At 36.5% G+C, this 15304-nt stretch overlaps 1 protein-coding gene across 2 annotated transcripts in view; it reads left to right on the top strand.

Annotated features, from left to right (window-relative positions):
• Positions 1–15304, top strand: part of EEA1 (early endosome antigen 1) — a 73760-nt gene that overhangs the window by 43310 nt on the left and 15146 nt on the right. For both annotated transcript variants that reach the window (XM_017804424.1, XM_017804422.1), the window contains 10 exons: positions 380–499; positions 730–933; positions 1516–1716; positions 3055–3168; positions 4416–4571; positions 6469–6608; positions 7167–7497; positions 8959–9060; positions 10150–10344; positions 11573–11755. In XM_017804424.1, the coding sequence (XP_017659913.1) occupies positions 380–499; positions 730–933; positions 1516–1716; positions 3055–3168; positions 4416–4571; positions 6469–6608; positions 7167–7497; positions 8959–9060; positions 10150–10344; positions 11573–11755 (1746 nt within the window). The remainder of the gene's footprint in view (positions 1–379; positions 500–729; positions 934–1515; positions 1717–3054; positions 3169–4415; positions 4572–6468; positions 6609–7166; positions 7498–8958; positions 9061–10149; positions 10345–11572; positions 11756–15304) is intronic.

The following is a 15304-nucleotide window of genomic DNA, read 5'->3' as shown; positions in this document are numbered from 1 at the left end:
AACTGTCAATAATAGTAATAATAATGTTGTTTTACAGGTATCTATATTATCAGTCACGTTACGTCTTAACAACTATTGGAAAAAACATACTAAAAATTTCTTATGTTTTAGATTTTATGGGAGCTAAATTACATCTGATAGTTGTTTTATAGTTCTCGCTTGTGATACAGAATCTCACCTATTAATAGTAATGAGCACTTTGATTAGATTTTGATTAACTAGCATTACAGATTACTTTTATACAAATTTTCAAATATCCATGTTTACACTAAAATCTTCTAGAATTAGAATGAACGTTAAGTAATACTGGCATACTGAATGGTGCTTTTTCCACTCATTAGTCTGGTTTGTTTGGTATTTGGTTTTGGTTTTTTTTCAGCTAAAGGAAAAAGCGGCAAATTCCACAGAATTGCAACATCAATTAGATAAGGCAAAACAACAGCACCAGGAACAGCAGACACTTCAGCAAAATACAACAGCAAAACTACGAGAAGCCCAGGTAACATAATTATGTATCCTCATGTGAAAGTGTATTTCAGGATTTCATTATTCTAAATACTTTTTCTCTGTAAAAGTGATTTGCATGAATTATGCTAGTTTCAATTATTTAACTTATAAATTTAGAACAGAACATACAGAAAATGTTTAATAAATTTAACCAACATTTTATGCATTAGAACTAACTTTTAAGATCCTTATAATTAAGGAGGTTATTACGTGATTTTCTAGAATGATCTGGAGCAAGTACTACGACAAATTGGAGATAAGGACCAAAAAATTCAAAATCTTGAGGCTTTGCTTCAAAAAAGCAAGGAAAACATCTCTCTGCTAGAAAAGGAAAGAGAGGACTTATATGCAAAAATTCAAGCTGGTGAAGGAGAAACTGCAGTTCTTAACCAGCTACAAGAGAAAAACCATGCATTGCAAATACAGGTAAGAACTTCAAGATCTGTTTCTTTTCTTTCATTCTCATTATTGAGTCTTGTTTCCTTTTTTTTCCCTATGTCATCAGATATGACACTAATCTTTTCTATACTGTTCTGTTTCTTTAATACTTACTTTAAAGATCTTACTGTAAATTTCACAGGACTTGTGTTTTGGTGACTTCCTTGCTATCAACATAGGGAAAGGAATTCCTAGATGTTTACTGTGTACATATGCTAGTAATATGCTATGCATATACAGAAGTTTTTGGATATATATATACATATACATTTGTTTCACTTATTTTAAGAAGAGGTTTAATTCCTGTGTTCAACACCAAAATTCAGTTTAGCCTGCATCTATTGTCTCCTTAGTGTCTTGTTTTTGTTGCAGTAAGGCCAAATTGACAATTCCCTTTTGCTTCTAATTTCAGCTGGTAACCTATTTAAACTCTAATATAGCTTTACTGTAATAGTTCAGGAAAAGAAATGTGATAGCATTGAGTCTCCAGAGCCATAATAAGATGCAGTAAAATTAATTTTTTACTTTGGACATACTGTTCCAGCCTTCTCACATTTGTTTTCACTGCAGGTAACTCAGCTGACAGAGAAGCTGAAGAATCAATCGGAAAGTCATAAACAAGCCCAAGAGAATTTGCATGAACAAGTGCAGGAACAAAAGGCACACCTAAGAGCTGCTCAAGATCGTGTGCTTTCCCTGGAAACAAACATCAGTGAACTAACCAGTCAGCTAAATGAAAGTAGAGAGAAAGTGTCACAACTTGATGTGCAGGTAATGGAACTCTCTATTTTCTGGTGATGTAAAATCCTGGTTGCGATATCTGTATTCTCTCCAGAGAATGTACAAAGCCATTTGGGAAAAATTGCATTTTTCTACTAAGAGATAAATGAAGTAGAATAAGGTAGATAAAATTGAAGGAAAATGAAAGTGGAATCATAAAATTTCATAATTGCGTTGAAAAATCTTTCCTCAAGCATCACTTGTATTTGTAACATTTGGCTGTTCAAAACCCTGCTCTTACCAGTCCTGGATTCTGTGCACCAAAGTGAAAAATCTGTCAAGTCACTGAGATCTTGGGGTTGCCTAAAATTTCCTTTGCTGATGTCTTTTGTCAAAAACAAAACAAAAATTGTGGACCACCTTGTTGCCAATTTAATTTACTAAATAAGGAAACTCCCTGTTATGGACTCAACATCGACTCTTCTACTACTAAATGCTGTTTAAGCTAAAAGCTGCTAATTATGTTCAGCTATTTAAAGGATAAATAAGATTTGATCAGAAGTTCTTACATCAGTACACCTGGAGCAGATACTGTTGTTGTTGGATTGATACACTACAGTTTCTGAACAGACCTAGAAACTTCTGATGAAGCTTTGTGATGTTTTGATGGGCTTCAGTACAATATCTGAATTGTTTTTTCATTACATTCACATTAGAGCTAGAACTGAATTATCTGTGGACCATTGCAACTCTTTTTAAGGCAATGTGAGCTTTCTTACAGTCTTCAGAGATGTAGCGTTTATATCAGGGAGAAAAACAGTAAAACACAATTGCAGGTGACCCTGAATGTTGCCACACTGCACCAACACCATTGATACCCACCTTCTAAATTTTGTTTGCTGATGTTTTGAAAAGAGAAAGGTTGCTCCCTAACAGGCAGGCAGGAACAGAAAAAGATACTATGCACATGAAAGCACATTTTAGTTGTTATTTATTCTTTTTCCTTTTAAAACTTCTGGGGGGCCTTAAATGTGCATGTAGTTGGAGGTTATCAAGGTATGCATGGGTGTGAATACAGTACGTAAATCACATTGTTCCTTGTTAGTGGTAAAAATATTTTCCTACAATTGTACATAAGTGGAACTGCTGTGTTTTGTTTTGTTCTTTTTTTTCTTTGTCTGTTTTTTTTGGCTCAAAGTAAGAACTCACTGTGACTTAAAATCCTGATACTTATCGAAATTTCTAAAATCTTTCTTCCTTTTATTTAACACTTAACACTTAACACATGAAAACTGCTGATTTTATTATTAAACTTACTGATGACTGTAAAAAAATTACAATAAGCTATGGTAAAAAAGGTGTTTTAGTGAAATACAATTTGTCTTTCAGGTAAAAGCAAAGACTGAATTGCTACTTTCAGCAGAAGCATCAAAAGCTGCTCAAAGAGCGGATCTCCAGAACCATCTGGACACAGCTCAGCATGCACTGCAAGATAAGCAACAGGTTATAAGCAACATATAAAGTTTCTATGTTATCTAAAAAACTGCTTAAAAACTTAAGAATAGTCTGTTTACAAACTAAATAAACATGTGAATATGTATTTGGACATGTGAATATGCATTTGGAAATGATCATTTAGGATATTTTAACCACATGCTATACATTCAGTTCTTTTTGCTGTAATCCAGACCAGATATATTTTGCAGTGCAAAGAATTTACTTGGGAGTCCACTCCTTGATATAGGATTAGGGTTCAGAACTTAAGCTGTCCGTACGTATTACTAAGGTATTATTCAATTCTCATGTGTATGATATGAAGATTGTAGAATGCACTGAATACAACTGAAAACTCTTAACTCTTGCTGCTGACTCAGATAAATTCCCAATCAGATGCAGGTATTCAGAAATAATTATCTGTCTGCCAACTGACACAAAAGCTCAAAAGGCTGTTGTTAAAATTACGTGTTTTAATGTGTGGTAATCCTAGTGAAGTATTCCACCAGCTATTGAATCAAATATTTGCATTGTTAGAATCAGTGTTGCAGAATCTTGTTGTTGTTGTAGAATCTTCATGGAAATATGAGCAGATGCTAATATAACATCATTTTTAAGCATGGCAATGTAATTAATTGCTGTAAACAGAAGACAACCTTTTGCAGCCATTAAATAATTAATTAATAACTAAATACATCAGCTTAGTTGGAGAGCGTGTAGCTGTCATCATAGTGGTTACTAGGTGAATGTATCCATGTCTCTTGCAGAAATTATTTGTTTTGTGTTGAACAAAATGTTTTGAAATCATCTCTGGTATGTGGAGAACTGACCATTTCCATGTTATTGGCTTTCCTCTTCTGTGGTGCTTGATTTCATGACAAACAAAGACAGCAAAAATTTTATCTAAGGTTTTGTAATGTTATTTTCTAGTTACTGTTGTACTAATTTTAGGATCTAGTACCTTTATTACCTACAGTTCCTCTTCCATTTACAATTAGAAACACCTTTATTAACATTTAGCTCACAGCCTGTAAAGTTTGAGAGGAATATTGAAGCTTTAAAAGAATTTTTTTCAGTGTAACGAAGGGAATTTGTGCATGTGTTTGTTTCCTCTCTCAGTTTCCTGCCCCTCAGAATAAAAAAGATTATTTTCCTTTTTAATTTGAACACACTAGATCATTTAAAGCATATATGATGTTAGTAATTTTCTGAAGTTATTTCAAAACTTACAACCCTTGTATTTTTATTTTACTCAGGAGTTAAATAAGGTCAGCGTTCAGTTGGATCAGGTTACAGCTAAGCTGAATGACAAGCAGGAATACTGTACTCAGCTGGAAGCCAGTCTTAAAGAGTACAAAGAAAAATGCCTTTATTTAGAACAGAAAACTGAAGAGCTAGAGGGACAGCTTAAGGTTTGTATTGAACACAGTATCTGAACTTAGAGAAACTGATCTCTGCTGTTTGGTAGCATATGACAAAAACTGTGCTCAAATTATGGGGAAGGATTATATCAATATTATATCAAAATTTTAGGTTTTCTTTCTTACTAATGTTTCCTGATTCACCATTTAATCCTGTTCTTCTCTTCTTCCATGCTAGCATATCACACTAAGATAGGCCTAGGACATTGCCACTATACTGTCATTTCCTTCTATGTGTGTGCTTCTATCAACCTCTGGGCTACCTGGAAATTTTTATGTGAGGGAACATGAATATGTCCCAGAGTTAGAGTCTTCAAGTTCAAACTAACACACTTCACAAGTGGTAGCAGGGAATATGTGTCACACTGGTTATCCCAACCTAACACCACCTATCTGTTTTAATTTATCTCTAAAGCCTTTCATTATATTCTACAGAGGCTCTTTAGCAAGATTTATTTATTACTGTTTTATCTCTAACTTGATCTGGAGTTTTGCACTCTAGCTCTGAAATCAGTTTTTCTTTTGCAGAACCGTTTGGTGTTTTGATACACTAGTATTTTCAGTTAAGGATATGGATTAGTCCTAATGCTTGAGAGCTCTAAAATTTGGGCTTTGACCTTTGTTCAATATTTTTAAAAAATTCTTGGTAGTCAAAATTCGCAACACATAAAAGCATATGATACAGGGATCTTGGGAGCAACGCAGAACTGGTTTTTCCGTGTTGTCTGTCTGTTCTGAGGGATATTAGTAGTCTTTATGCTCAAGACTGAGTTGTGTGTTTTTCCTAGCTTATGAAGATTGTTTTCCCCATAGGAAATTTCAAATCCAATGCTATTAAAAAATAAAGCTGTCATGCATTTCATTATCAGCAAAATTATTTTGTGCATCTATTTCTCCTTTTGAACACTGGGGTTTTTTTCTGCCTACTTTCATTTGTGTTTTTATTTTTCATTCTTTTGCTAAAGTTTCACAAGTAGCCAAGAGACACAAATGCTTGGGAGGAATACAGAGCTTGCTTGCATATGATTTTATTAGGTTTCTGGTAGCTGAAGTGTGAAACTGAGCAGGGTTTTTGATGCTGTCAACAGGAATGCATTCTATGTAAATTCTTGGCATCATCACCATTCTTTGAGATTATTCCAGTTGAATGTGTGGCATTTAAAAAAGTAGGAAAGAAATAGAAAGCAAAAAGCCCTCAGGAATTTTTTTGGAGAAACTTGACCATTTTGTTTTATGGCCACTGTGTTGAAGCAGAAGTCCCTGTAAAACAGCCAGTGTGTTGAAGAGTCTAAGCAGTGCCCATTTGCTGAAGGCTCCTCTGTTCTTTATACTCCACATGAGTGAACAAGAACTTTTGGGAAAAATAACACAAGAAAAACCTCTTCTGGGTGAGCATAGGGTTTCTTCACAGCTGTAGTCTGTGTCTTTGCTTTTTCTATGAAGAACAGCAGAGTTATGATATGTAAATCAACAGTCATTTGAAACTGCTGAAAGTACTCAGTAGTGGCTGAAAACATGGCCCCAAAACTGAGCACTGGGTATGAGCTTTTTTTGTATAGGTGTTTTGGATAGCCTCCTTAAAGATTACAGCTTTTATCTATTACTTTGCAGTAAAATGCTTGTTTGACCTTTAATTTAAACATGGTTTCAGAATGTTTTACCAAAACAGTTCTGGAGGAGCAAGAGATTTGCAAGAACTAAATAACGAAAGATAAATAGCAAAGTGATGAAACAGGTAGATGATATGTGAGAATTGTGACTGCTTTCTACAGTAAAGACTTTCTACAGTAAATGCTGCTCATAGAATAGATGGCTTCTGCATTTAATTGCTATTCTTATTTTGTTGGTTGTGCTTTGATGACTCCAACTTTTGATTTTTTTTTCTCAGAAACTTGAAGCTGACATTGTTGATGCTAAAGCAAGTAAAGAACAAGCTCTTCAGGAGTTACAGCAACAGCGACAGCAATCTACAGAATTAGACCTCCGAACAGCAGAACTGAGTAAACAACTTGAATCAGCAAGAGAAGCGTATGCATTTCTTTGTTCTAGTCCTTTTCAAAGACAGACATAAAGCTGGAGTGGTTTGGACTAGAGTGAAAATTTTCTGCTTCTCTCCTGTGATTTCATAAAGTCATAGATAAGTGCTGTTCTGCTACAAGAACTGAGTTTTACCCCACCTGGTTTTTTCACTCCATCTGCCCTATTACCTCTATAATTCACTACAGTTCTTCAGTTTATTCACTGTGCTTGTTGTCAGCTAGATACCTGAACCGTTTCATGTAGTGAGGTCCATCTTTAAATATCCATAGCTCTGTAACATTTTTCAAGTAGAAAGTTACAATTTCTGCATAAGCAGCAAAGGAGTCGTTTCTGTTCGTTATAGTTGAGGAAGAAAGATACATCTGAAAGTTAGTTTTTAGAGTTGCTGTCATGTCTTCACTGGAGAGACATAATGCCCATGGATGAAAAAGATATGCTTTGAAGTAGTTGTACAGTTTATATATTAAGTAATAGAGATATTTAATGATACAAAAAAAAGGTGAAGAAGAAATTTTAAAAATATGTTTTTTCTCTTTCTATTTACAGGATGTCTAATGCTAAATTGGATTTGCAGAAGCAATCTGAGGCCCTTGACCAAGCAAACCAGCAAATTTCAAAGCAGGAGGAGGAGAAGGCCAGTCTGAAACAAAACCTTGAGAAATCAAATCAAGATACAAGTAAACAGCTTAAGGAGTTAGACTGTAAACTGCAAGCGGCCACATCAGAGCTGCAACAAGTGAAATTAGAGAAGGATACTCTGTTAAAGGATCTTACAGATACCAAAGATAAGCTCTCCAAATGTTCTGAATCCTTCAAAAAAAGAAAGGAGGATTTAGAAAAAGAAATTAAAAAAGGAAAAGTAGCTATGGCAGAAATGGTTAGTAGATTCTTTAATTAGACATTAAGTTTGGTATATTTACAGTCTGATAAAATGATTTTGCTTGCTATCTGAAAACAGTGTAGATATGATGACAATGCATGGAAATTAACTACTGTAAGAAAAAAAATTGTTATTTTTGGTAGTTCATATGCATTTCCTACCTTACATTTTTGTCTGGATGTTTACTGTAGTAAACATCAGTCATAGCACATGACAGGATCCTTTCTTCCTACTACATGCCTTTAACATAGTGAAGAAACTAAATGGAGGCAAGTGCTGAAACAATTTGACAGGAAATGTCCTCCTTGCAAAAAAAATATATCAGCCGTATTATAACAACACAAAATTACAGAACCTTTGCTAAAATACCATTGTATTGAAGATGATGTTATTTTTCTGAGGCCATCTGAGTCTCCTTTTTGAAGTCTTTGTATATAGAACTTCCTGTGCACTTGTCTGGACATGCTGGAAAGCTGCATACTGCAGGCAGAGAGAGAGTAACATCGTCTGAATGCCTAGATTAAGGTATTTTCAGAGCACTAGAACTGTTTGAGTTTCAGAAAGATCTCACAAGTGGTGGTACAAGTGCTTGACCACTAGGGCAACCTATTATGATAAAGAAAGTGAACTCTCACTAGCTTTAAAATATACTTCTTTTGCCTTGTTGGTAATATGAATGGGCACTACATGAATACATGTTTTATAGATGCAGTTGTTCCAACACCCTTGCCTCAGACATGGTAGGGGTGTCTATCTCATACCCTTCTCATCTTAAATGTCACCATTCCCCAGAACCTGTTCAGAGCTGCTTTTATTCTTGTCTAAAAAAAATCTGCTCCTAGTTAAAAATAAAATTTTTTCTGTTACTCATTCACCTTTTAAAGATAAGTTCCTTTATTTGCTTTTCTTAGTTACTGCTGTTTAAATATTTGTTTCTCCTAAAAACTCAAAGGATTTTCTCCCCAGTTGAGACTTGAAGTTAGGAGTCCAGATTCTGCTTCATATTCTGTAGTCCCTTAAAGGCTTGCCACTGTTTTTTATGTGTAGTATTCAGGCTTAACGTGTAGTTGTATTTGCATGCAAGTCCTGCAAATGTACTTTCTTGTGAGTTTTAGAACATGAAGGAATTTTGGATCCTGAGGAGAGTGATGAGCCTACTGCTTTCCATAAGAAGGAGAAGGGCTGCCAACCACAGCTTCAAACAGGAAGACTATCTCTAATCAGAAAAACTCTTTGGCACATGACTGGTTTTGTTAGTATAGGGGATCAGCTGTGTTCAGCTTAGATTTGCCACTTAAGGTTTTGAGAAGTTTTGAATTGAAAGTATGTCTGCAGCTGAGAAGGATTTTCCACTGAAAATGAAAGCATTATTTTTCAAGGCTTTGTAGATCCTGCAAAAACACTTGGTACTTGGTCTTAGAAGCTAACAGGAATATTTCCTTGTCTTATATTTTTTAGGAAAAATCTTGCCAAGAATTAAAACACCAGCTCCAGATACAAACAGAGTCTGTAGCTAAAGAGAGGAATGAATTGAAAAACTCACTGGAAAAAAAGGAGGGGGTAAGCTGTCCACTTAGTTTCAAAAATCTACAAACCAATATAATAAATGTTTCAAAGATGCATTTTCAGTTTCACATGGTGGGACTGATGAGAACTAAAGAGGCTTCAGTTCTCAGATTGTAATCTACCTGGGGAGTTGAAATAAGGTGATAGTAAAAATTTCGTAGATGGTAACATAAAGCTTTAAAATACAGGTTATAGTCTTAGTTTTCTGTGCCCCACATACCTTAGCGGGGGATTTTAGCTCTTTATGTTTTTTCATTAGTGAAACAGTTACTTGATATTACCGTGTCACCATTTTTTGTTTTTAGTTCCATACAATAAAAGTTTTTATCTCATATCCTTAGATCTGTTTTATTCTCAGGCTTATTCAGTATGTTCTCTGTGTGGTTGACAGGACATTTTTAGGTATCCTTCAAGAATTGAATTGCTTTTTCAAACTTGTGTAAGTCACTTGCTCGTGACTACATAAGAACCAAATATACTTCTTTTTTGAAGATGAGCATTCAGACTGCAAAATCATGTAGTCCAGCCGGCAACCTGAAGGACAAGTCTGCTTTCATGAATATCTTTACCCAAGCTGTCATCTGTTCCCTAAAGGAATAAGAAAAGATATGATCAGTGGACATAGTTTGGTGGACTGTGATGGACTCTTACTGTCTGAAAGAGGGTTTAGGTGTGTGCTGGTGTGATGGCAATTGCTCTGTGACTACTGCTCCTATTCCCCTGGCTCATCTCTGGTTCAACAGAAGCACCATGGTGCTCTGTGTAAAGTGCAGGAGGATGACATTGGTATATGCTGCACAGTTGGCAGCAGGAGAACCCAAAGCACTGCTGGTATGAGAAAAGTTGCCTCATCTTAATTTAGAATGGTTAAAAAAGAGTGCTGTTGATCTATGAGTAATAAATAGGGAATAACAGATTATTTTAATGTGTTATGGTAATTCTTAAAATCTTCTTGCCAGTGTTCAACTGTGTACCTCTTAAGGAGCAGTGGCACTGTGGGATGGTCTGTTTCAGTGTACAGCATGTACAAATAGTCATTTAAATAAAAATTATCTACAGTTATTTAATATTTTTTGAATATAGATTTCTAAGCAGTTGTCGATAGACCTTGATTCAGCACGAGCACAACTACTGGAAATCCAAGGTCTTCTGAAGGACAAAGAAAAAAGTGAGCAACACCTCCAGGGAAAGCTGAGAGAGTTAAAGGAATCTTTTGAGCAGAAGAAAAAACATAGTGAGACACTGCAAGCTGAATTAAAAACTGCCCTTTTAGAAAAGGTAAGACTATCCTCTCTTACTCCTATGAGAAAGTGATTGTAAATTTCTCTGATAAATACTGAAGGTTTTATGTCAATATCTTTCTGATAAACTGTGTTTGCTGTAGTCTTGTTGGAAATGATAAGGTAAGGATGTGGAAATGAGGTCTTCAGATGCTGTTGCAGATAGAAACAGCAACATCAACACAGTAATAAAAAGAAACAGTGCTGAAATATGAATTCCATAAGAATTGAATTTCAATAAAATGATAAAACTAGCTAGAGTGTGGTTTTTTTGCTCTGGGAGCAGGCTATGAGGTGAGAACTGCCATTTTCTTGTAAAGCAGTAGAATTTTGTGAGAGTATTTTAGACAAACTCTGGAGTGTTTTAAAATGTCTGTGACAGTTTAAACCAAGTCTTCTGTTATACAAAAAGAATTTATCTTGGTGACAGTATGAAACTCATGAACCACAATGGAAGGAGTTCAAATGTCTTACGACATTAGGGAACGTTGTGCTGTATGCCATGCACTGTTAAATGTGGCTCCAGCTTTGGCTGCCCTGTGCTACATGGTCATATTTGTGGTTTAGGCAGCCTGTGGAAACATTAGGTCTTGGTGTTGTGGTTTGACCCCAACCATCAACTAAGCACCGCAGAGCTGCTCGGTGACTCGAGAAGACAAATGCCATCACTCCAAATGTCCCTCCCCTTCCTTCTTTCACCAGCTTCATATGCTGACTGTGATGCCATATGGTATGGAATATCCCTTTGGTCAGTGGGATCAGCTGTCCTGCTGTGCCCCCTCCCAAATCCTTGTGCACCTCCAGACTCCTTGCTGGAGGGGTGGTGTGAGAAACAGAAAAGGCCTTGGCTCTCTGTGAGCGCTGCTTAGGAATAGCTAAAACATCCCTGTGTTATCAACACCAACACAAATCCAAAGCACAGTGTCATACTAGCTGCTGTGAAGAAACTTAACTCTACCTCAGCCAAAACCAACACACTTGGAACATTATTAATTTTTAATGTTAGATCTTAATGTGTTTCACTTAGTCTTTTACAACAAATTAAATTTTGTTGTTTAATTAGGTAGGAGATATTACTGTAAAATCACAAATATCAGATTACCGAACTGCTATTTCATAAGAGGAAAAAGATTCTCATCTTGCAGTAGAAATGCAGTTTATCGAAACGTTTAAGCTGGCTTTACTGTCTGTAACTTTAACTAAAACTTCCTATGCTTATGTTTCAGGCAGAACTGGAGAATAAACTACAACAGCAGTCTATTTTGTCAGCACAGGAGCTTAAAGCAGAGAAAGGCAAGCTAGCAGACTTACAGAAGGCCCACGATAAACATAAAGAAAACATGGAGAAGCTGCAGCTGGATCTTTATGGGAAAGAATCTGAGCTGCTGGCTACCAGGCAAGACCTTAAGGTACTTGCAGTCATTTTAATGTCATATGTGACTTAGTAGCTGTTTATATCCATTTTGAAGACCAAGAAACAATGCAGGAACTGAATAGGTGAAAAAAAATCTCTTCTGCTATATATAGATTTTAGTGCTGTTCATTCCCTTCCCCTGGGACAGAGGATATCCTGAAACTAATTGAAAGCCAAGCGTATTTGCTAGTATACCTGAAATATCCTTGCATTTGTGCAAGGTGATTTAGTTTTATATACCTTTAAGAATTGTTTTTTTATGTTGCTTTTTCTTGTTATATATTGTTGCTTTCAACTAATTTAAACAGTGTATCTAATTACAGCAAGGTCTGTCAGCATGTGAGCAACTGCTATCTTCTAAATGATTTAACTAGAATATTCCTGGCTGATTATAGATGTTGAGAGATGTCAAACTGATACAAGCAATAGGTTTAGAGACCTGCCTGGAATACAAGTGTCTGAACTTAGTCCTTGAAGTTTTTGCTATTCCTAAACTGAAGTTACCTCATTTTGTATTAGTGTGCAGTGCCTTCAAAGAGGTATTTCTGAGAGTTGAGCCAGTCAGCAGAGGTGTTTTTTGGCGTTTTTTCCTGGCCCTCTCCTTCATGTCAGTATTAAGCTCCAGTTAGTCCCAGGACATACTGTGCTGCAGAGACTGGCTGTCTGCTGGCAAGATTCGTAGCTTTGGCACTTTTCACTCCAGATGAATCCCACTGCAGCTTTGTCCATGAACAACACCGTTGTCCTAGGCTCTTCTGAAGTTTATGGAGAGAAATAGATGCTTTGAGACAACAGATCATCTGATCTGCTTTAGATATCAGCTTCTGTTTGCTTTGTTATGTATAAAGGGAGCTTGTGGTGACTGCTTAGATTTCATTGTCGCCTGCTTTGATTTTATCGTTCCCTTTCCCCCAAAGGTGAGCCTTTCAGCCCCACCACTGAAACCCTTTAAGGTCTTGTGGCTGTTCCACCCATGTGAGCTGTGGAGCCCTAGCCGAACTCCAGCCTTGGGTTATTTTAAGAAAAAGAGAAATAGCTCCTTTACATATAGGCCATTGCAGTTTTCTTAGACTTACTGTAGTAAGTCTAATAATCTTACTGTAGTATTATATTACCTGCCACATTTCCCTGAAGGTTATAGAAGCTTTATTTTCAGAGCAGCATATTTCAATTGCGATGTTAAATTGTGAAGAACTTCAGCATGATTAACAAGCAATGATGGTTTTAACATACTCTTCCTTTTGCTTTGTTACTATAGCATATGTATGTCTGTGAGTTTATTTCCTACAATGCATTTAAATCAGCATTTGGTAATGCAGTGACCCGTAGAAGCATTGGATGTGATCAGTAACTAGGGTTTTTTAGTGGGTTTTTTGCTTGGTTGTTTGGGTTTTTTTGTGTAGTTTTCATTAAAATATTGCAAAATAGTGATGCAAAAATAACTCTGAATAAGTATTATTTTAGCAGCTTGGTAACCTCTAATTCTGGCAAGTATAAGATAGGACAGTAAGCATCCCACATGCTTTTAAACCTCATGGGGATGGTAGCAAGAAAGAGAGAGAACATCTTTGCAAAAAGGTAAAATAAGGTGATGGCAATGGGGAAATGATGTTTAAGATGAGCAGTCAGGTAACTTGATGTATTATGTAAGTCTTTGTGGAGCCTAGAGATTTGGGTCCTAAGTACTGAAGTGCTGTACCAGCTTGGAGGCTGTTTGCTTGATTTTAAAAGTGTTTTAAAAGCCATGTGTTAATGAGGATTAGTGATGTCTGATTGCCACCACTTTTTTTTCTGGAAAATACAGAAGAAGGAAAAGGTGGGGAATTGATCTTTAGTTATGGCTGTGCTGCCTCACTGCAATATTAAGCTAAAGAAGCAGTGATGACTTGCCTTAGAGGACCACAAAGGAAAAAGCACATTCAGACAGCCTCAGTGTGATGGTGCTCGTCTTCATTGCTGAATATCAAAATGCTACTTAAGTCAGAAGAACTTTATGGTAGAATTTCATAGTACTATTCAAAACCAGTTGTCTGCATGATGTTTTGCCTTTGTCAGGTTACTTCATAAAAATAGCTCATTTGAGCCAGAGCTATGCATTTTGATTAAAGTTTGGAATCAAAGCTGATGGGTGGGCTGGGCTTAGATTGGTTTTAATCTTCTTAGTGGGCAGTAGTAGAAGTTTTTAAAACTTGTCTCTATGTAGAGTCAACTTGTGAGTCTTTCAGTGCAGGATTTTTAGCAGAGCTACAGACTCCCTGCACAGCTGTATTGAGTCAGTACAGTCTGAAGCCCAGCATTGTCCAGAACAGACGCGACCAGGCCATATCGTGAGATCCTAGCAATGCTACGTTTTCTTTAGTTAAAAATACTAAAAGGGAAAACTTAAATATTCTCACGTGGCATAGCACCATGCTGTTGGCGAGGCCAAGGTTCCAGGCGTGAGTATGGATTATGAAAAGATGGAAAGCATGTGTGTGACAGGAGTAGGGTGGTCTGGTTCCTGGTTCCTAGGAGGGCATGGCAGGAATTGAGCTGTACACAGAGCACCATCTGCTGGCATCTGTTGGGAATATCACTGCTGGGATCGATGGCTCATCTCCGGCTGGGAGACGGAGGTGAGATTGAAAAGGGAGCAAACGCTTCGGGGAAGTTTTGCACTTGGAGGTAACACCTTTGCATGAGAAAGAGCTGCAGAGCGGGTGGCTGCTCTCTGGAGTGCCGTCAGCACGGCTGAGCCCGAGCTTCTGGTTCAATAACAGAATGTCTGAGCTACGTAGCTCTAGCCAGATGCAAACTGTGAAGTTCTTAAGTCCTTCAGAGGGAACAGGAGAAGTGTTGTAACAAAATCAGTAGTGGGAATGTAGGTATACATATTACATATGTATGTTTTATGGATACTATTTGCTGCAGATTTACTTTGGTTTAAAAATGTACTGTCTCTGTACTCTCTCTTAACAGTAACTACACAAACATTTTTTGTCTTTGTGACTGGAAAAAGAAATTGGGTAGGATTTGAGTGCTAGTAAAAGATATAGTTTTCGATAAAAAAGGACACCTATAATTAAAAAAGAATATCACTAAATAAAGTTTTATATAGATACACATATTTATACAAATATATATGTGTATATAGTCACACAAAATATTTTTTTATGAAAAAGGCATTTTTTATATAGAAAAGTTAATTAAAATGTGGTAACTGTTATTTTTGCCTTGATTTTGAGTCAGTACAAGGATACTTTCTGTGAATCTGATCTCCTGAGCTTTGCCAAGTATCCTTGAGTCTTGGCATTTGTCCTTTTTGTAGTCAGACCTGGTTTCTTCCATGTCCTCAAAAGAATGTGTCTTTGTCTCCAGTACTGGCACTGCTGTCAGTATATATTTAGTGAACATTCTGGAACAAGATTCATGCTGCCAAACCTCAGTTCTGTAAGTCAGGAGCCTAAGTTGCATACAGTCAAACTCTTCTTCTTAGGAAGTGAAGAGAGATCAGGTTAGCATCTGTGGATAATTTAATGTCTGTCCTTGTGAACTGGGATCAGGG

The sequence above is a fragment of the Lepidothrix coronata genome, unplaced genomic scaffold, assembly GCF_001604755.1.
Source record: "Lepidothrix coronata isolate B3197 unplaced genomic scaffold, Lepidothrix_coronata-1.0 Scaffold9, whole genome shotgun sequence".
NCBI lineage: Eukaryota > Metazoa > Chordata > Aves > Passeriformes > Pipridae > Lepidothrix > Lepidothrix coronata.
Note: the sequence above shows the minus strand (reverse complement) of the source record. Positions and strands in the feature narration are given on the sequence as shown.